The sequence below is a fragment of the Crotalus tigris genome, unplaced genomic scaffold, assembly GCF_016545835.1.
Source record: "Crotalus tigris isolate CLP2741 ecotype Arizona unplaced genomic scaffold, ASM1654583v1 scf7180000017834.3080900, whole genome shotgun sequence".
Taxonomy (NCBI): Eukaryota; Metazoa; Chordata; class Lepidosauria; order Squamata; family Viperidae; genus Crotalus; species Crotalus tigris.
The window spans coordinates 300,172-322,653 of NW_024096662.1; the positions used below are offsets into that span (position 1 = coordinate 300,172).

Sequence of the window (22,482 nt, forward strand, 5' to 3'; positions counted from 1 at the left end):
GATTATAGAACCCCAAAACTTGGAAGGACCCCACTGCTGATACTGTGCAGTCGAACATAATAAGAGGTGATAGAATAGAAGGGCTCTTCCTAAAATTCAAAGTCACATTGTGGGTGATGACAAGGGACCTGGGCATAAGTGGGGTAACGCGAATGGGAAAAGCCTGATTAAAAATATTAATAACAAATCTGCAAGAGTTGTTGGGCTGACTAGACGAAATGCACTCTGCTTTTGCAGACTGATTGATTGCCACAAGTTCTTCCTCAATGTGAGTAGTATTTACAAAGTTCATACATATGACATCCTTAAATAGATAATTCAAAGATGCTACAGGCAAGAACAGCCTCCTACAGTATTAGGCCTAAAACGTAATTGTGGGTACTGTTCCTTGACTGAGTCATGTCATGTTATCTCAAAAGATGATTAACCTGAGGTTCTCTCTTTCTCTCCAGCCTGCAAACATAGCAACACTTTACAAAGGACATAGCTGCTCCAGGCATTTCTTCTATTATGGGAAGTTCTCTTTATCTCCTGCAACTTCAATGGTAAACCAAAGTAGTCTCCCCTATGCTACGTTGTTGTTTTTTTACACACCAGATGAAACTTCTTTAGAAGTTTTGGCAACCCCAGTTATGTGGGTTATAAGGATGGGGGCATTCATTCATTTATTTACTTATTTGCTTTACGTGCATGCCACCCAATATGAAAAGTTTCTGCAGAACTATTTCCATGGGCAGCTGAAAGGCATGACGAAGAAATTTAGAAAGATGCCTTGCCAGACCTTTGATCCATTCTAGCCTAATGCTGTCAGCATTACCATGAATGGTATTTCAGGGTTTCAGTTTAAAATATCTCTCGGTTTTAGTTAGAAAGATAAGGAATTTAGAATAATAATTTTAAAAAATACACAAAGAAGCCTCTTCTTTATATTTTATCAACCCTTCCTCCCTCCCTTCCTTTCACTTTTAACTTTCTCTTTGTAAGTTGGAGACTATTTGTACAGGCTGATAAAAAGAAATTTCTTTTTATTAGCCCTGTAGAGGTAGTCCCCAACTTACAACAGTTCATTTAGTGACTGTGCAAAACTACAACAGCACTGAAGAAAGTGATTTATGACTGTTTCTTACACTTACGACCGCTGTAGCATCCCCATGGTCACATGATCAAAATTCATATGCTCGGCAACTGATTCGCATTTGTGACGGTTGCTGTGTCCTGGGGTCATGTGATCCCCTTTTGCAACCAGTGGGGATCATATGGGGAATCCGGGTTCACTTAACAACCGTATAACTAACTTAACTGCCATGATTCACTTAACAACTATGGCAAGAAAAAGTTGCAAAATGGGGCAAACTCACTTAACAAATGTTTCACTTAGAAACATAAATGTTGGGCTCAATTGGGGTCATAACTCGAGGACTACCTGTATTAGTTTTTAAATCTTTTTTCAAAAATACTTTTAATAAAATTATTCAAAAAGAAGGAAATGAATTTAGGACTTTTTGCAATGTTTTGGTTTTACGATGGAGCTGTAGCAGTCTGCCAGCATCTTTTCAGATATTAGAAATTAAGATCATTTTATTTGTAAGTAGTTTTATTATTGGCTAACTAAAACGTTCCTCTTATTCTTTCAGCTGCCCTTTAATTTCACCATAATATAATTCAGACATTGTTTCTCTAGGATATTTCTGAAATGAAATTGCCTTTTTAAAAAATGATTTCATAGCAGTCAAAGCCTGAGTAACATTAAAATTAGTAGCTAAAATCTACTTTATGAAAAACCATCTTGACTAGTTAATTACAAATTCATCATTTTAACAAATTGAATCAGCGAGCCAATAAATGCAGTTTCTTCTTTTTCAGAGGCTTCTGCTTGGTTAACAGAATGTTGTTAAATGTTCCGTGCATAATGCAATTAACAACCTCAAGTTTGATGATGCAAAGTTGCAATGGGGTCCCACCTCACCTGAACTACTTCTAAAAACTGGTTCCTCTTTGCTGAACTGATACAAATAACAAAAGCACTTAGGCTCACTGGTACTGAAGCTACTTGCACTACTCCAAGCCAGCAATCATAAAATGTTAACCATGCCTAAAGATATTTGGAGGCTTACAATGGCCCAGTGTTTTCTGCGGTTTATGTGCTGTGCTGTCAGAGTCTTGGTTAAAATGGAAATACTAAAAATAAAACTTTACACATTAAATTCTGCAACAGCTCCAGGTTCCACTTAGTGTTTTAAAATTTCATGTTGTGTATATGCATTAAGGCCTCTTTTGCAAGATTTTCCATACAGCTAATTCATCAGATTTTTAACTGTTATTTTTTTTAAGCAAGTCAATTCTTCCTTAGTTCAGATATTGCTTCCCCATACCGTACATCTTGTGCCCGCTGCTACAGCTACTGTAAATCACTTCTTAAATTCCCCAGAATTAGTCCTAAATCCATCGGCTTCTGCTAGTAAAGAAGAGGATTGAGTCAGTGTTTATCATTCTTGTTCAGTTCAAGTTCATTATTTGCAACCTCAGTGCCTTCCTGTTCTTCCTGTTCAAAGGTCAGAACAATGCCTCACAAAATGAAGATGCAACCATTGCGTGGAAGAATAGATGGAGTCAACTCAATATCCTGCAAATTCCTGCCAGGCTCTCCATATGTCAACTCCAGCCAGTAGAGTTTAGACATGTAAGTCCAAAGGAATGCTCCAAACAGAATGCTCCTATTGCTATCAGTCAGAGGCCATGAGGTAGCTATTTTGTCTTTCCTCTCCTGAACAGATTTTCTGGGAAAGAAAAAAAGGTGGACAATGAGCAGGAAAATAAGAAGGCTTAGAAATAGCTGATAACACTGTCTCCTCTATCAAAAGTGAATATATATAGCTCAGCTCTATAACCTAATCAAGGAACCAGTAAGGAGATAAACAACAAGCAGAAAACAATATTCTAATCAAGAAATTACCAAGGAAAAAAACTGCAACCTCACCAACACTGGCAAGACAAGTTATGTATAGAAATAGGGAACAAACCCCACACTCACTAGCACTGATGATATTATACCTGGTCAGCTAATCGAATGCTTGCAAGCAAATAGCCAAGCTCAGAGAGTACAAAGGACCTCATTGTCTGCATTGCCAATAAATTCCATGAATAAGTGCAAGGCAAGCATCTACACCCATGACATTTGTACTGATCCAGCATGGATGCTGTCTATTTTGCATCCCACCATTAAGTTGCTCTGCTTCACTCATATACATTAGCTACTTTACACTAGAAGCAATAACCATGATTGCATCTGGCTGGCTATAAAACTATAAAACTGTTTGATAATTTTATTAGCTTTCCTCCTATTGGCTGGCTTGAATGTATTACAGTGTTTCTGCTGGCTTTCAGTGTCCTGAGATTAGCAGGTGTGAAGATGTTTTCACAGATCAATTCAAAACACTCTGTAGGGATTGTAGGAACACTATCATGTAAGTATTCCTAAAAGCATCTTCAGGCAAGGAAAATGTAACGATCTGAGTTCCTGAATATGTGATGGCTTACAATTACTCACAATGTAACTAACATTGTGTTTTGTCTTGTTGTTTTTTTTTTTTTTTTAATGTTGGCTTCCTCCCCCCGTAAGTCATAGACTAAATTCTGTGGGGATAACCCTATGCATTTAAAAGTATACAAGATAAATTCTAGAAGAGGCATTGATCTCATAGGATCATTGCTTTCATCTCCATGAAACATGGAGTTTTCAGGTAAATTATAAACAGGCGAAAATTCAACAACAGGAGGCAGGGACTAGTTGCAAATACTGCAGGATGGGGGGGGGGGAGAAAAGAGACATCTATTTCTGGAGAAGAATATTTACTAAGGAAACCATGATTCCTAAACATTAGAAATTTGGTGCAGTAGGGGCTTTCAGGAAGATCATTTTCTTACTTAGGTTGGGAGGCAGAGTTAGAACTCTGCTTATGTCAAGGAAGTCTCAACATGACAATGTTCTGCTTACATTATTAGAGCATGACAGTTACCCTTGGACTTGGGACACGTCTCCAGAGGGAGTTCTCTAGGGGAACTTCTAACATCTCGCAGTTTCCTTGTCAAACCCACAATAACGGTTCCAAAGTGACTAGAGCATGTGTCTTCTATAGATAAACTTCCATGCCACACTGGAAAGCATTTTCAGGGACCCATATCTGGCATGTTTAATATTTAATTATGCCAGCCATGTTTACAAAGATTAATCTTGTGCTGAGATAACAAGAAGCATGTCAGTTCTGGAAATTGCCTAACAGGGCATCTTGCCAAAAGAAGCTTGAAAGCCTCATACACCCTAAATAAAAGTCAAACATTCTCTTTCGGGGAGAAATGTTGAATTTGGAGGAACACTGAATATACCTGGGCTTGGGCAGGTTTTCCACAAGCACCAGCAGAAGACTTGTTCCATATGATAAGTTGCCTAATTGTCTTCCTGCAAGTAAATCATTACATGGCCCTCAAAACACTCTCAATACTAGCAAAACAGTTTCCCAAATAAGATGCTTCTGGCAAAGGATCACAGCATATCTGGAAGACCTCTGTACATCCACCAAAAATGGAGACACACTTAGATTAGAACTTTAAAAGTTGGGCTTTGTCCCTTCCACCTGTTCTGCTTATTGATGTAACTGTAGGATAAAGCAATTCTACTTCTATAAATGGAGTTTCTGAAATAGACATCTCTCTGTTTTTATTATCAACTCCAATAATGAAAGATATACAGTATGGCCTCTAAATAAGGCTGCTATGTAATTATGAGGACAGTAACAAATAAACATGTGAAGAGATAGCACACTATATCTTTGATTACAGTGCAGCAGATACTGATTCACAGTTGCCCTCTTTTAGCAGCAAATGCCTGTTTCTTTAATTGCCACATGAAATTGTGGTCAAGATGCTCATTGGGCCTTACATTGGAATCTAGGCTGATATGCAGACTCATCTTGCAGATATAGCAACCCTCAGGACATGGGCTGCCGCTCCCTCCACATGACCTTTCTGCTTCTGGAAAGATATGGGGCAAATGAGGAATTGCGTCACCTAGAGGTGACACATGGACCAACCACTGAAGACACCTGCTCCCCTGTGTGTCCTCAACCACCCTAAGACTGCTTCAGATTTCTCAGCCCTTTTGTAATACTAAAATACCAATCAAGTATCTTGCAGCAGTTTGAATAATAACACAATCTCTCAACTGCACAAAGCAGAATCCCCCAAAAGATGATGATACTCTTCTAGAAAACCTCTACCTGCACTCTTCAGTTTCCCTGAAAAACTTGCCTGGATAACCACAATAACAAAAGCAAAGCTGTTTTTTGAATGGCAATCCAGGCTCTATGCAGTTCAGTGCTTGAGCAAGCCTACATCAGCATCAAATTTATCATCCCTGTGATTCCTAGATGCTACCATATTGTGAAAATACTTCCCACCATGAAAGGCTGTGCTTAGAAAATGTTCATCCCCTAAATAGAGAATATTTGCCCTAATAATCCCAATCAAGGAAATGCTTACTCTTTTAAAATTGGCTTTTTCTATTACATGACTGGTAAGGGGGCTGACCCAAGCATACATCCCACCCAGCCCCACTCCTGGGTGATCCAAGGACACAATTTTCACTGCTAAACTCTGCTTTAGTCAGACCTGGCAGAGCCAGACTGGGGCCTAAAATATGATTGGCCCAGCAAGTGGGTGGTTAAAATATGCAAGAGTTACCATTTGAAGCATTTGCTAAAACAGACCCCACCCTCCCAGACTCAGTGGAATATAATCGGCCAAAAGAATCTGCCCTTGAAAGCTGGACACTTCCTATATGAAAACAAAGCAAAACAAAATTTAGAAAAACTCATTGTGTTACCGTTGTTAACTTAAACCTAGTGAAATGAAATGTAAAAATAATGGAAGGGCAACATCCCCAAAGAGCACCACTTCACTTGGTGCAGGGGATCCAATGTATATACCAGCAACCTTCAATGAAGGAGATCACTCTAGTCCAGTGTTTCTCAACCTTGACAATTTCAAGGCATGTGGACTTCAATTCCCAAAATTCCACAGCCAGCAATGCTGGCTGTGGAATTCTGGGAGTTGAAGTCCACATGCCTTAAAATTGTCAAGGTTGAGAAACACTGCTCTAGTCTAAGGGACTTGCCCAAACCCTTGGGCTACAGTCTGCCCAGAACTATATGAAATAATTACACCCATTAAATGATCAACTGGTGTGAGCATGTACATGTGGGTGTACAGATAATGAAAAAGGCTCAGCTCTAATTTATCTAACAACCTACTTTGGCTATCCTTTCACTATTGTGCCTTGAGCAGATATCTCAAAACTCAGAGATCTTGTATACCTGAGATTAATTCTGGCATCTTGATTCTGAGGAAGTGGATAGGGTGTTCTGTAGGGTGAATTCTACCATATGTGGTCTCAATCGATGCCCAAATTGGATCCTTCAGGAAACACAGTGAAGTAGGACTATGGCTGGATTAAAGAGTCTTTTGGGGGGAAGGATCCTGCTGATTTCGGCAAATAATATTTTATCCCCAATTATCCTTTTTAAAGAAAGGTTGTTGAGAAAATGATGAAATTGGAACACCGTATCCTAGTGGAAGCAGATTATCTAATTCTTTTCCAAACAGGATTCAAAACTGGGCATGGATTGGAAACCAACTGGTCATCCTGACAGCTGAGCTTTGTCAAGGCTTGGATAAGAAGTGGATATCCTATTCCTTTTAGACCACCAGATGGCCTTTGATACCTTTGATGACAATACTCTTCTGGGCTCTCTGCAAGGCTTAGGAATGGAGAGCATGTTCCACTTCTTCCTAAGCAGATAATATAAGGCAGCACAGTGGGAGAGAAGAACCTGCACAAATGTCTTATGCTCCCTTATGGTTTATCTCAGAGATCATCCCTTTCATCTCTGTTGCTTAACATTTATATGAACTGGAGGACAGGTCAGGATGAAGCATTTGTTGATACTAACAAATTATATGTCACCACCTCTAGCAGTAAAAGTCTTTGCCTGGACTGTGAGGAATGGCATGGGAAGAAACAAGTGATACTAAATCTTGTAAAGTTGAACTTGCTGCTTATCTAGAAACTAGCAATTTGCCTGACTATTGATAGCTCTCAGTGGGGAAGGGAAACATTTTGCCTGACCAAGGCAAACCATTTTGACTGACCCAGTGATAACTCCCTTCTAAAAGGGGAGGTCTGTGACTTACTACTAGATAGGCTGGTAGAGAGAGCCATTTGGTGTAGTGGTTAAGGCACCAGGCTAGAAACCAAGAGACTGAGTGTGAGTTCTAGTCCTGACTTAGGCATGAAGCCAGCTAAGTGATTTTGGGTCAGCTCCTTTTTCTCAACACTAGGAAGCAGGCAAGAGCAAACCACTTCCAAAATCTTAAGAAAACTACAGAGGCTTGTCCAGGCGGTCACCAGAAGTCAACAATGACTCAAAGGTATCCCCTGAAAAGGACAGGTAGAAGCCAGGTCTTTGCCCAGGTATAACAGGTATGCTGGTGTTTTTTAACACAGGAAGTAGTAGCTATGTCTGAAGATTATCAGTTAGATATTGAGAAGGTTCAGGACATTCCAGCTTCTTCTTTTTGTATAACTGGTAAACCGCTATCATTCATTCCTATATTTGTTGCAAGAAATGACATTTTACAAGAAGGCCTGATCCCACTGAGTAATTGAAAGGGGATATAATAGTAATAGTAATAGTAATAATAAAGTTGGAAGGGACCTTGGAAGTCATCTAGTCCACCCCCCTGCTCAGGCAGGAAACCTTATACCATTTCAGACAAATGGCTGTCCAGTTTCTTCTTAAAAACTTCCAGTGTTGGAGCATTCACAGTTTCTGAAGGCAAGTTGTTCCACTGGTTAATTGTTCTAACTGTCAGGAAGTTTCTCCTTAGTTCTAGGTTGCTTCTCTCTTTGGTTAGTTTCCATCCATTGCTTCTTGTCTTGCCTTCAGGTGCTTTGGAGAATAGCTTGACTCCCTCTTCTTTGTGGCAGCCCCTGAGATATTGGAACACTGCTATCATATCACCCCTCATCCTTCTCTTCATTAAACTAGACATACCTAATTCCAGCAACCGTTCCTTGTACGTTTTAGCCTCCAGTCCCCTAATCATCTTTGTTGCTCTTCTCTGTACTCTTTCTAGACTCTCAACATCTTTTTTACATTGCAGTGACCAAAACTGGATGCAGTATTCCAAGTGTGGTCTTACCAAGGTATTGTAAAGTGGTATTAACATTTCACGTGATCTTGATTCTATCCCTGTATTAATGCAGCCTAGCACTGTGTTGGCTTTTTTGGCAGCTGCAGCACACTGCTGGCTCATATTTAAGTGATTGTCCATTAGGACTCTGAGATCCCTCTCACAGTTACTACTATTGAACAAGGTACGTCCTAAAGTATACCTGTGCATTTGGTTTTTCTTGCCTAAATGTAGAACCTTACTTTTTTCACCACTGAATTTCATACATTTCATATTATATTTTTCCTGATTGTATTAAAGTTCAGTGACACAGATGTTCAACACTACAAGAAATATTGTATGAGAGAAGAATCTTCCATATTTTACCAGGTAGTCAGCCAATTTTAAAAATTATAATTATTATCAGGTGGCATTTAGAAAACAATATATAATTCTGTGTAAATAAAAAATATCTTATCCTTTTAAGTTCCTGTAGAAGGGGGAGAATTATTTATTTTTTCCTGTTATTATAGTTATTTTTGTCCAAGCTTTTAAACTTATCTCTGTCTCTTAAATACATGTTCTTTTTATATTCATATGACCTTGGCTAAAAGGAAATATTACAAACAGCAGAGTTTTTGTACTAACCTGTATTCCTTTTCCTCCTTTTTTTTCTCACCCTCCTCTTTGCTTTTCCTTTTTCTCTTTTAAATATACTATCTTTAAAAATCCATATATTTTACTGGCTGATTGGCAGAACTTTTCCCCTTTTCCCTGTTGGTTTTTGTAATATTTAATCATGCAGTTAGCTAACATCCTAACATTTTTGACATTTGAAAAATAGAATTTAGAGATTTTATTTTTAATATTATTTATTTTAAATTTTATTATTGTTTTTTTTTAAAAAAAACACTGCATTTTTCTCATTTTGGGACGCAGTAGCTTGTCTTTTGATGCAATCCAGATGCAGCATGCTTGGATAAACTAACATGCCATTTTTCTTGATTATTGGTTTTAAAACTAGTTAACAGCAGTCTGGAATATTAAAGGACTTGGTTTCCAGCAAAGCATAAACATGTATTGACCAAATTTAAGCAAAAGGGTAGGAAAAGAACTGGATTTGGTTTTCTGCAGTATCCCTAGTTCCCCTTTAATGGAATGCTTGGATAGAAAAAGTTTACATAAGTGACAATTCTAAACATTTAAGAAATGTTGTCATTTTAGTTAACATTTCATTAACATTTTCTAAATTAACTGTTGAAAAAGTATCAGAAAGATAAGTCATTTTTAAATACTTATTGCCATACATCAAGATTTAGAAATTCTGAATTTCTATGGTCCAACCACAAACACATAATTGTTTTGAATATATATAAACTAAATCAGCAGATCACATAATAGATGGAAGTGCTTCAAATCAAACTTTTACTCTTTCTTAACATTTCACTACCTAAATTATATTCTCAGGTTCATAATATTTTGCAAGACTACATCTCTGAATTTAGCTGAATGAATAATTTGTGTTGTATTAATCTTCCCCAAAGGGAGTATACTTTCCTTTCTTCCATAGAAATAAATTCTCTTTGGTTAGATTATTTCCTAATAGTTTATTCTTCTGTATCTAAAATTAAAGCATGTGATTCTACTACAATTTCAATCCAAGCTCTTGTGATCCTTACTATTTTATCTAGTTTGAAAAGTACATTCATTCTACATAGTCCTTGAATGTATCTTTGCTGAACAATAGAGACTGCTAAACAGATGGAACAGGAAAAGGCAATTTTTTTTATCAACAGTGATTCAGTTACATCATTGTCTTTGATATAGAACATCTCCAAAGTATTTATCTGAGGTTGAATGATCACATATGCCGCTTATAAAATAAAGCAACAAGCTTAAAGAGTAAAGTTATTGAATTATTAGTTCATTATCCTACCCATTTCCTGACCAATATCTTATAGTTTAGTCTCTGTTAAATATGAACGTAATACTGTGTTATGCTTCCAAAGTAGAATTTTATTATACTGCATCAAGCAAAGCAGAAATATGGAAAAAGAGAAATAAATGTAATGTATTCTTCAGGCAAAAATAAATTAAACAATGTAATATTGTACCATTTATTGGAGATGCAAATAATGTGCAGATTCCCATTCCTCAGCAATAGATGGCAAAATGGTTTGCTTTTAACAAAAAGTAAAATTATCACAAGGACCAATCTCACTTTACTTTCTTACTTCAAGAAATGGTCACTCCAGTCAAATCTATGAAATTGGAGAAAACTCCTGACCTTTGATGATTTTCTGATTTGATATATTGTATATTGGGCCCTATAATCTCCTATTTTCCTGACTGATTTTTTTTCCAAATAAATTCCTATTTTTTAGTTTTAATGAGGCAAATATTATAATTATTCCTAAACCAACAAGGATATTACCATATATTCTAATTGTCTATCACTTGCCTTATACAATTAGATACTAAGAATTTTAATGCCTATTTGGAACCAGTTTATTCTTCCAAATACTGTGTACCCAGGTCAGGCAGGATTTATTCAGGGTTAGGCTTCTGATTTTTATAATGTTCTTGTTTTAGTTTAAAATAAACAGGATTCAGCAGCCACAGCCCTGAATGTTAAGAAAGCATTTTTTGTATGGTTTCTTTAATGTGTTCTTACTTTTTGGGTGTTTCCTCAAAATGTTTTTATTTGGATTAATATAATTTACTCAGACCCTAAATCATATAATTTACTCAGTTCCTATATAAGGCATTAATGGTGTGCCTGTCCTTTGTGAAATTTATGATGAGGTACATACCAAATTTATGATGAGGTACATACCAAAGATGTCTTGGGTTTTTTTAAAAAACAAAATAGCTTAAGGATGTCTTGTCTAGACAATTAAAACTCTGAAAACATTAATGTGAGTAGATATGAGTGTCAAAAAATAAAATTCCATGTATAGCTCATATGGTAACTTTTACAGATAGACCTATTCCTAATCTCATTTTATTAATACACGACTTTCATATCCTGATTATTCTATAAACAAGAATAAATCAGAATGTATGCCAATAAGACATTTCTCATTTCATTAATATATAAGTTTCACATCCTGCCTGATTATTCTTTAAAATGGAATAAATTTGAATTTATTACCAATAGAGCATAGCAATAATCACAACAAGTATTTGTACAGTATTGTAGTTTTAGGTTGCATTCTGACCACTTTGTTTATCTTGATTAAAGCTTTCAAAGCTTTCATTAAGATACAATTTGGACTTATCCTATTATTGCCATATTTTAGGGTGATAATCCTGTATAGATTGCTATATTAAATATGCATGTGTTGTCTTTCCTTTATAGACATTAGTTGAAATGTAATGATATGAAGAACTGTAAATTTTTCAGATAGCTTAGAAAGTTATCTCTGAATATCTAAAATCTATTCTTGATCTGTAACAATGGATTGTTGATAATGTCAATTGCCAATAATTGAATAAATTTTCAACAAAGGGTCAAGGAAGATTTGAAAGCAATAGTGATACGTTAAATTCTCACATGGCCCCAAGGAAATAGCCTGTTACCAGTAGTTATTGTCCCTCTTGTTGAAAAGGGAATGGTTTCTTGGCCACTATATCGCGTAGACAAGAGAAACACAATAATTTGAATTTTGTATTCACTGCAAACATTGACTACTGGACATTCATGGACAGTTATTGGGCAATCACTGGAATTCTTTTGTAATTTTGTAGCATTATCTTTGCTACTATAACTCTACTTATTAAACATTTGGTGTTCTTGGAAATCTGTTTTTATGGCTTTCTGTCTACTTGAGAATATCCAATATAGCGAAAATTTTATATGGGCTTCATCCCAATTCATCAACCAAGAGTTATAACACTTAGGAAATCTCAGGGCATCATTTTCTGATATTAGGCTTCTGAGTCATTGTGAGTTTTCAGCCTTAATGTCAGAGAATGTCTGAGAAATCTCCTAAGCAAGGCAAATCTTGACACAGTTTCAGTTATCTCTCATGGGGCTGGGGTTAAACAAAGACAATGTTGCTTTTTGCTGAGCCTATAACAATTCTCGAGGCTTTTGTTGCTTCATTGTGTAAGGCACACTCATCATCGTCATCATCTCCTGCCTTTATTTTGTACAACTCGAGGGAGCACACATTATTCTCCAGCCTCTTACTTTCCCCATAACATCAATCTTGTAAGAGTGGGTTGGGCTAACAAAAGAGAAAGAAAAAGTGGCCAAAAGTCCCCAAGCCAGCTTCCACATCTAAGAATGGACTTGAACACACTATTTCCTGATTTCTCATCCAGTACCTTCACAAACACACCAAAATGGAATAGAGCAAATCTAGATCAATATTAGAATAGCACAGTTCAATAGTTGACAGTAAATCATTGTATTTTCACAACATAATAATGACTGGACAATCTTTACAACTCTAGAATACTGCATCCAGTTTTGGTCACCACGATGTAAAAAAGATGCTGAGACTCTAGAAAGAGTACAGAGAAGAGCAACAAAGATGATTAGGGGACTGGAGGCTAAAACATATAAGGAAAAGCTGTTGGAATTGGGTATGTCTAGTAGTTTAATGAAGAGAAGGATGAGGGATGACATTATAACAGTGTTCCAATATCTCAGGGGCTGCCACAAAGAAGAGGGAGTCAAGCTATTCTCCAAAGCACCTGAAGGCAGGAGAAGAAGCAATGGATGGAAACTAATCAAGGAGAGAAGCAACCTAGAACAAAGGAGAAACTTCCTGATAGTTAGAACAATTAACCAGTGGAACAACCTGCCTCCAGAAGCAATGAATGCTCCAACACTGGAAGTTTTTAAAAAGAGACTGGACAGCCATCTGTCCGAAATGGTGTAGGGTTTCCTGCCTGAGCAGGGGGTTGGACTCGATGACCTCCAAGATCCCTTCCAACTTTATTATTATTATTATTATTATTATTGAATTCAATGGTTTAATTATTTTTGTAGAACCAAAAAGTATAACGTATAGGAGGGAATCCAGCAGGTTGACAGAGAAGACCAATTAAAAACCCTATTACATAATGGGAAATGTGCTTCCTTATCACCCATTATACATACTGAAATAGTGTATACCAATAAATATACAAACTGTGAAATATGTATCTATAATTAAACTCTGAAAACAAATATAAGAATATTCCTGCTTTTCTTTGGTTTTCAAGTATACAAATCTTGTTTTTATGCAACCAACTCTTTGGTATGAAATGTACAGTTGCTGGGGTTTTTCTAATATCTTCTCCATTTATCATATTTTTGGAAACATTCAGAAAAATCCATTAAAAATAAAGAACACCCAAATGTACAGCAGAATTACATACATATGGATGCTTTTCCAACAAGTTGTTGTCTCTTCTAATTCCTAAACTTCACCTATCTACTTTCATCTCAAAGATTAAGTGCCTTAGGCAATTTTCTGGGCAGAAAAATGAGATAGATAAAAGCAAGGGACAAAGAAAAAGAAAACACACTTACCAGTTCATGATTGCCAGCAGGCATGCAAGGTGTGGCAGCCTAAAAGAGCAAGACACAAAGGAGACCCAATATTAGCAGTCGTAACACAGAAAAAGCAAAATAACACACATTTCACTTGAACACTGGATGTACTTCCCCTTTACCATCTAACAAAAGTCACATTTATACACTTACTTACTTGCTTGCTTGCTTGCTTGATTTTTATCCTACCTTTAATAAGTAACTCAAGGGGGCAAACATACATAATTCTTCTTTCTCTTTATTTCCCCCATAATAACAATCTTGTGAGGTAGATTGGGTTGAGAGGGAGTGACTGGTCCAAGTCATCCAGTTGGCTTTTATACCAATGGTGGGACTAGAACTCTCATTGTCTCCGGGCTTCTACACCTGGCTCACCACTACACCAAACTGGCTCAAACACTGATGCACCAAAATAAATCAAGTACACCAAACATTGATGCTGAGTTCTTTTATTTGTATGTGGAAATTATTCAGTCTCTGTAAAGTAACTGAACTTTCAGCCAGATTTTAGAATAGTTGTTTGGGAAAGGATCCAAAATGTAGAAAGATTGGATGATCCTCACTGTAAGAACCCATCAAAATTTGTTTTCTCAAGCAACTGACCAGGATTGAAAATTCTTATCAAAGCTGTTCTCTACAGAGGATTTGCTCACTAGACAACATGAGCTCCCAAGGCGAAAGTCTAGCATTATAAGAAAACATTACTGAGCAAGAGGAGGGATACCACAATTTTAACATTTTGGGGTTTGTTAGTTTTTTTGGTTTTTTACAATTTTAAAGTGCTTGACAATAAAGCAGGACTTTGGCAACTTACAGTTATGGGCTTTGATTAGGCCCTGAACCCCAATTTTTTTCATCCTTTATTGCCAAATTTTACTGGCAGCTTTCAAAAATATCCCAATTTATGGCTGAAAAAATAGTAGTAATTATAATAGTAGTAATAATAGCCCCTGTGTGCTTCATATACCAGGAAAACAGAAGCAAACATAAATTATAAAAAATGCCACTCCTAAAATCAAAATATAATAAAATCCAATGGGAAATTGCAACCTATTTGGGGAAAACAACTCTGTCAGTCTCTTGCCTATCATGTCTTTTAGTTGCCCACAAAAAAAGAGTTGTGTCTAGTTATCAAAACCTATTATTATTATATTTATATCCTATGGAATTCAACAGGGCTTACATTCAGACTTCCCTTCTTTTTATTTTCAGAATGTGAAGAAAATGAAAGAGAGAGTGTGATGGATCCAAAATAATTCAGTGAAATCTATGATGATTTGTGGAGATACACTAAATCAGGTACATCCTAACTTTTTAGTTAGCCGCAAAGAGATGGAAAAGTTCAGTGGACATTTTTGTACAAGTCCTGATAGCTCTAACTTGGTATTAAACTATAACATTGATCTGGTTCAGCTTTGCATTATATCCTGTTGAATACTAACATGCCTTGTTCATGAGATTATTATTTCACATTATAAAAAATGTTGTTTCAGATCAATGTTCAAAAAACATCTTTTTTATATGGGTTTGTTTCACAGTGCTGCTCTAAAGTAACAGACAAACTGCTACATCTTCCAGCCATGACTACTTCTTAAGATACAGTAAAGAACATAAAGACTAATTCTTAAGATAAAGAAAAATATAGAAAAATAACAGTGGTGTGAAGGTCCAGAATTCTACTAGAACAGTGGTGGCGAACCTATGGCATGCATGCCAGAGGTGGCACTTGGAGCCCTCTCTGTGGGCACACGTGCCGTTGCCCCAGCCTTGCCTCTCCCCGTGACCCCCTCACCAGTAGCCCCCCTGGAGGAGAGTTGCCCCCCGAGCATGGCCCATGTGGAGCAGTGCAGCCAAGGACATGGCAGCCAGGCAGCGTAGACAAGTCTCTGCCCTCATGCCCCATCGTGCACAGTTGATGCTGCGGGGCGTGGGCAGAGGGCATGGCTGCCATGGCGCTGCTGGGCGATCTGTGGCAGGCCCTGGAGGCGGTGAGTGGCCCTGTGGGCAGACGGGGCAGGGGTGGGGCAGAGGCAGGGGGTGGAGTGGAGGCAGGGCCAGTTTTTGGGTACTCAGTCTCTAAAAGATTCACCATCATTGTACTAGAACATGTGATAGCCAGAGACCTTAAGCACCCTAGATTGTGGAGCATAAGAATGGTTTAAATTTTGATTTGAATTTGTTAAGCCACGTATTCCCTGCATCATCTCAGAGTTGACAAATAACCGTGACATATATATCTATCATGAGCAAATAATCAAATATGTTATTAGCATTAATATTTAAATATTGAGATTTCTTCACTAGGGTTCTTGATTTTGAAGCAACTAATCATGATTGTTGTTTTCCTCCTGAGCCATAATTAACTCTGAATTTCACGGAATTCTTTGTGAGAAAAAAAAAGTTACATAACATTTTAGAGTTAAAAAATGTTTCCCCATTGCCTTCCTACCACAGGGGTTCTCTAGAAAAGCAAGAAGGCCTCTTCCCCAACATAACTAGTTCATCTGATCCCCAGAGGCCCTTTATGTGGAAAAACTATTTGAGTACTAAAATAAGTAATAATAAAAAAGAAAGCTGGCCTCAACTAAGAGAAATGTCTTATCCACTTAATTGAACCCCCATGTTACAGAATGCTTATAGAACAAAAAGGGATAGGGAGGTGTGTTTTTTTTTTTCCACAAATGCCATGTAAACATCAACTCCAGCCAAACTTCAGTTTCAATCATTTCCAGAAGCAACTACATTTGGCCTTTTGGTCCTTGGGAGATGTTCTTCTATAATGTGCCAGTTCTTTTCTCCCCTCCCTCCCTTTTTTGTACTGGAAACTGCTTACAATATTTACTGTTTACAGAAAGAAAGAGGTTATTGACTTCCAAACAGTAGAGGGCATCAATAGGTTAGCTTGCGAGAGCACATGAAATCTAACTGCTCTTGCATCTTCATTAATAGATGCAGGTTTATTTGCCAGATTAGGTATGCCGGGCTATATGGTCAGACAGCCATGTATCTTTTGAACATGACTGAAGGCAACACAACAGCAAAGACATGATATCTACTTCCATCACCCCATTTCACAGTACAGTGTGTCCTGCCACTGTAATGCCTTGTGTCAGTGGTTCTCAGCCTGCAGTCTGCGGACCCCTGGGGGCCCACGATATCATCCCAGGGGGTCCACGAAGGCTGAAAGAAATGTTATGATTTAAATCTTAAGTCTTGGGGGTCTGTGACTATGGTCCGTGGCCAAAAAGGTATTTCTGTCCTCACTCATTCATTACCCAGAAAGGTATTCTTAGAGCCTTTCCACGTTTACATCTAATTTTGGTATAAACCTGTCTCAACTTTTTGTATTTTCTCTTTTCTCTTGTATCCTCTTCTTTGTATTGGCAGTCAAGAAATACAAAAGTGAAGTGATCTGTTTAGGGCAGAGCTCCCCAACCTTTTTGGTTCTGGGGACGGGCAGGGGGCAGAAGAGGATGGTTCTGCGGGCACAATGAGCAAGTACACAGCATTTGCGCAAGTAGTGGGCACACACGACCACCGGTCACTCAAATGAAATACACGCACATGCTCATCTGCTACTTCCGCGGCCCGGTTCCAAAAGGCTCAAGGCCCAATAGTGAGCCATAGCCCGGAGGTGGGGGACCCCTGGTTTAGGAGTTGGACAAGCCACTTCTGTGTATGCAGGGCCAACAGAGATTTCCATGATGTGGCTACAATGGCAGTCAGGTAAAATTCTGATAAACTGATGTTTTGTAACTGGCTAGGTCACACCAGGCAGCTGTTTTGTGAACAGGCAAGCTCCCAAAACAACCAATTTGTGAGAGCATTAACAACACATATTCAAAATTCCAAATGTCCCCTTCCCAAAACACTTGAGGACCTTTGATGCAATAGTAATGACCAGATTTTGACACAGGGAATAAACAAATTGTTGACAACAATCTGCCAATGCCACATGCGTGTGTCGTTAGGGGACTCAGCTGCCAGTAATGAATTATGACAAATGAAGTACTTTTAAATGCTGTTCTTAAATCTTAAGTGGTTTTTAAGATGCATTACAGTACTGAAGATCTGTGAGCGAAGCTCGGTTTTGGGTGGTATACTGGGGAGAGTGTCAGCAGTACAAAGACAGAGCCCAATTAAACAATATAACATAGCTCTTTTATCCACAACTTTACTTCCACAAACAACCCCAGACTTCCCACATCACAGAGTATAGAACATGGTTTCGTTTAGTATGCCAAACTGTATAACATCACATCTCAGAAAAATAAGAAGCACTCCACAGGGCTATATAAGTGAAGACATGCATTTTCTGCCCATAAGAAGCTTACAGAGTTGGAAGGCAGTGACAGTTCATTTTAGGACATAAAAGAGATGCTTGGGCTATAAATGGGCAAATGTGTTTGCCATATACGTAAGGGAGACTGAAGCTGATACCAGGAGAGAATGAGCTTGTCAGCTGAAGATGGAAGAGGGAGAGATGCTTACATTTCTTTGCTTGGTCATAATTTTGCAGCCCTATCAGGAAACAAGCTGGAGCTGGGATATCCCTCAACAAGTGATAGTTCCAAGCAAGTGTGAGCATGTTGCCTCGTACAATGTTCTTGTTGTTTGCTGAGCTATGCCGGGAGAGAAACCCCTCCCCCTTCCCTATGATGGAGTTATATCTCTAAAAACAAAACAAAAGGGCATCGCCAGACAGCCACATGAAAGTACAGTCTAGCAGTCCTTGAGCCAAAAGAAAAGAATGCCAGCAATTTTGCTGCCCCAGCAAGCCCTTGTCTCGGGTAACAAACTTAGTGAACAGTGTTGTCCTTATGATGTTAAATCAGTAACATAACCAAAAGAACTTGGTTCTTTTTCAATTGTCTGTACAGTACACCACTAGTCCTGTGTTTGAAACACAGGTTTAGCATTCTTCCGAGGGCACGAAATCCACATTTAAAAGAAACAGGTCTACCATCCTTTCAGAATACAGTAATGTTAAAACTGTATACAGGTAATCCTCATTTAGTGATCACAATTGGGACTTGGTCATTAAGCAAGGTGGTTGCTAAGCAAAATCATGATTCTATTTATGATCTTACTTCAGCTTTCCTTTGCCTTACAGAACCACAAAGGTTGTAGATGTGAGGATTGATCATAACGTTACTTTTTCATCACCATCATAACAGGAACAGTTGCTTGTGAGGTAGTCCACTAAGCAAGGACTACCTGTAAATATCCAGCCTGTGTAAGACCTAACATAGTTCTTACAAGTTCAGAAAAAAAGCATCAGGAATTATGGAGAGCAATGACTGCATGAACCGGATGTCTAGATTCTCCTGCAATACAAGTCAAAAATGGTCTTGGAGAGGAATTCCTAGTGAACCGGTGGGAGGGGTGTGCCCATATCAGCCTGAAATGGCCAACGAGAGTTGAGAAGATAACTGCTTCAACCATATAACCATCCACGCTCTCAGTGGAGCATCCCAAATCACATTAACAGCTAAAGTTGTACTGGGAGATAATAAAAACATTACCTAAGATGTCTTTAAGCTGCCTCAGCAATGAGATGGGAATGAGATAAAGACAACGATATGAAGTCACTTAACATAAAACTAACTATCAGAGCATACTCCTATTGGGAATAGGAAATAAGAGTGATCCCCAAGACCTCAGGAATATAAAACCTAAGCCGGCTTAGTCCAGCTACATCTCTGGTTGAAACAATTGTGACACTGTATTTTTCATAAGGTTGAGGAATTGGTCACGATGGTGGTAGGAGCAAAGAGATGAATCCTTCATGCTAAGTTTCATTATATACTTGATAATATCCTGCTTCTGAGCACAAGATTTTGAAGACATTGTAATGGATCATTATTTGGACAGACAGCTTTCTATGTTCTTCAAAAAAGGATCCAGCATCCGTTCACATCAGTGGTGGGATTCAGTCGGTTCGCACCACTTTGGCAGAACCGGTAGCTAATTTTTTGTTGCCCAGGCCCAAAATGGACTTCCGGAAGCGGCATCCAAACAGAGAATCGGTTGTTCACATATTTGAATCCCACCACTGGTTCACATCCATTATGAATGTATGGGTAGTAATTTAGGGAACAGAGCTGCTCTGTGTTGTCTGCAGATTGGATTTCAATTTGGAAAAAACAACACTTGGTTCTGCCCTTACCATGACAGACATATAAATAACGAATCAAGACTTTCCCTCACTTTTCCCAGATGGATCTCAGAGTCACAATTCTTGCTTGCAATTCCACAATCCATTAGATTCAACCAAATAGATTTGAAGCAACCCCTAGAAGACAAGTAACATATCCCTTTGGGGCACCGGTTGGTTGGCCTAAAATTATTTGTTATGTACCTGACATCCTTAGGTGGTGGCTGTTATCATTATCATGCAGCTATGGCTTCTCTATTTCTAGGTTTTAATCACCCTAGGAATGCTTTTTCATTCCCTGTCCTGCCAGGTTCCACAAAGTTTTTAGATAGAACTAAAACACTTAGGCATTCCAGATACTTGTGCTCTCCAGAAAGTGACAAATAAATTCTACACTCCCACAGTACAGGAAATTTTTGGGCAGATTATTTTTCTTTATGGCAAGCCACTACTGAATTATCAACATGGCAAAAGAGTATCTGGGTAACTTCCATTGACTGCATGGAAGATGTCTTTAGAATTACAGGTAGTCTTTTATTTACAACACTTCATTTAGTGACTCTTCAAAGTTACAACGGCACTAAAAAAATGTGACACATGACTGTTTTTCACACTTACAACCATTGCAGCATCCCCATGGTCACATGATCAAAATTCAGATGCTTGGCAACTGGTTCATGTTTATGACGGTTGCAATGTCCTGGGGTTACGTCATCCCCTTTCGTGAACTTCTGACAAGCAAAGTCCATGGGAAAGCCAGATTCACTTAACAACTGTGTTGCTAACTTAACAAGTGTGTGGCAAGAAAAGTCGTAAAATGGGGCAAATTCACTTAACAAAAGTTTCACTTAGCAACCCAAATTTTGGACTCAGCTGTGGTTGTAACTCCAGGACTACCTATACAGCTTGGCTTTGTGACCTTTTGGACACAGGAAGAACCTGACCGAGCTCCTGATAAATGAAGAGAAAGGCAGAACAGCCAGATGATAATACTGTTTTCCTACTTCATTTGATTAATTAGATCTTCAGATCAGACAGCGGGAAAAGTTATGGATGCTATTTGTAGCTAAGTAGCTGATAGCACTGAAAATAAACAATAAAGAATGTTTCCTGAGGTTAAAACTATTTGCTGTACCCACTAAAAAACATCTCAGATAATTTACCCAAGTGACCAAACATTAGGAAACACTTCTTCTCCCCTCTGCATGTAGCAACCTGCCCATCAGATGCACATTCCTGTATTATCTTCCTACTCAGGGCAGAGAAGAGGGTTTCGCAGTCCTAATTATTTGATCTCCCTTCCCACCCAAAGGCTCCCTGCTGCCTAACTGTTCCCTGGCCAGCACTGTACACATTCCAGGGTCTCTGTTTGTGTTCTCTCCTCTGTTTTGTTATGGGCTGAATGGTTGCGGCTTTAAAAAAAAACAAAAAACCCTAATAGAGAAATGCTACCATAAAAGGGCCTACTCCTGGCCTTTGGGGCTGGCCCTGATCCACAAAGCGCAAGGAATGTTCTGCTTGGACCCACTTGTGAGTTACAAACAGGGAGAGATTGTTGGCTCAGGGAAGAGATTATGTTTACATAGCATCTCCAGGCAATTGCACAGAGAAGGCCAACATTTCAGAAGCATCATTGTAGGATCCTGCTGTACACCTGCATTTAGCTCCTTTGTGAATTCAGGGGATTTCTTCTTTCCATTAGGATTTATGTCTTCAAATTGTGGTTGAATCGTGTGAAATTTGGGCAGCAAATAACACATTTCTTCACTGAGATAGTCCCCCTGGCTAAGATTCCCCAAACCATGGCAGCACTGGGTAACCTTTTTAAGTACTTGAGAAATTCACGGACAAGTAGCAAAGAGAACTTCTGTATCAAGAGATGGCATTTCTTTTTGAATATAGGAAACACCAAGAAAACGAATACCACCAATATGATAACCTGCTCCTGAATTGCACAGGCACAAGGATGTGAAAATAGCTTAATGGATCCTTATTTAATCAAGCAGAGTGCTTCTTATATTCTTAAAAAAGAATCCAGCATCCATTCAAATTCACCATAAATATATGAATCGTAACCTTCAAAATAGCCCATTTAACCTTCTCCAGATTATCCAGTTTTGGAGTATCTGGTGAATCCAACACCATGCCTGGCCAAAATAAGAACTGAAAGAAAAGTTCATCTCCTCTTCCTTTTTTAAAATCAGTTTCCCTCCAATGGCAAAGATTGGCCTCAGTCTTCCCCTAGATTAGTAACAGAATACAGAGAAGAAAGATCTTTATACCCAAAGCTTCCCATAATCCATCCATACCTTTCCCAGCATCAGAGTTCCAATATCAAGGAAGGAAAAATTATGGATTTTTTCCATGGGAACCAATAGGAAGCACCTGAGATGTTGAAACTCTCTAACTCTTGGGGCACATCTGATTGGTCCTCTAATTTTTAGATGCGATCTCATTGGTTACAGGATTGAAGCTCAGCTACTTGAAACAAGCCAATTATTCTGTTTTCCTTTTATTTATTGACTGCTAGAGTTAACTTCTTGTGGGTTTT

At 38.3% G+C, this 22,482-nt stretch overlaps 1 protein-coding gene across 13 annotated transcripts in view; it reads right to left on the reverse strand.

Annotated features, from left to right (window-relative positions):
- The window catches only part of TNS1 (tensin 1), a 356,761-nt gene that overhangs the window by 124,329 nt on the left and 209,950 nt on the right, over positions 1-22,482 (reverse strand). For all 13 annotated transcript variants that reach the window (XM_039343171.1, XM_039343170.1, XM_039343169.1 and 10 more), the window contains one exon: positions 13,754-13,792. In XM_039343171.1, the coding sequence (XP_039199105.1) occupies positions 13,754-13,792 (39 nt within the window). The remainder of the gene's footprint in view (positions 1-13,753; positions 13,793-22,482) is intronic.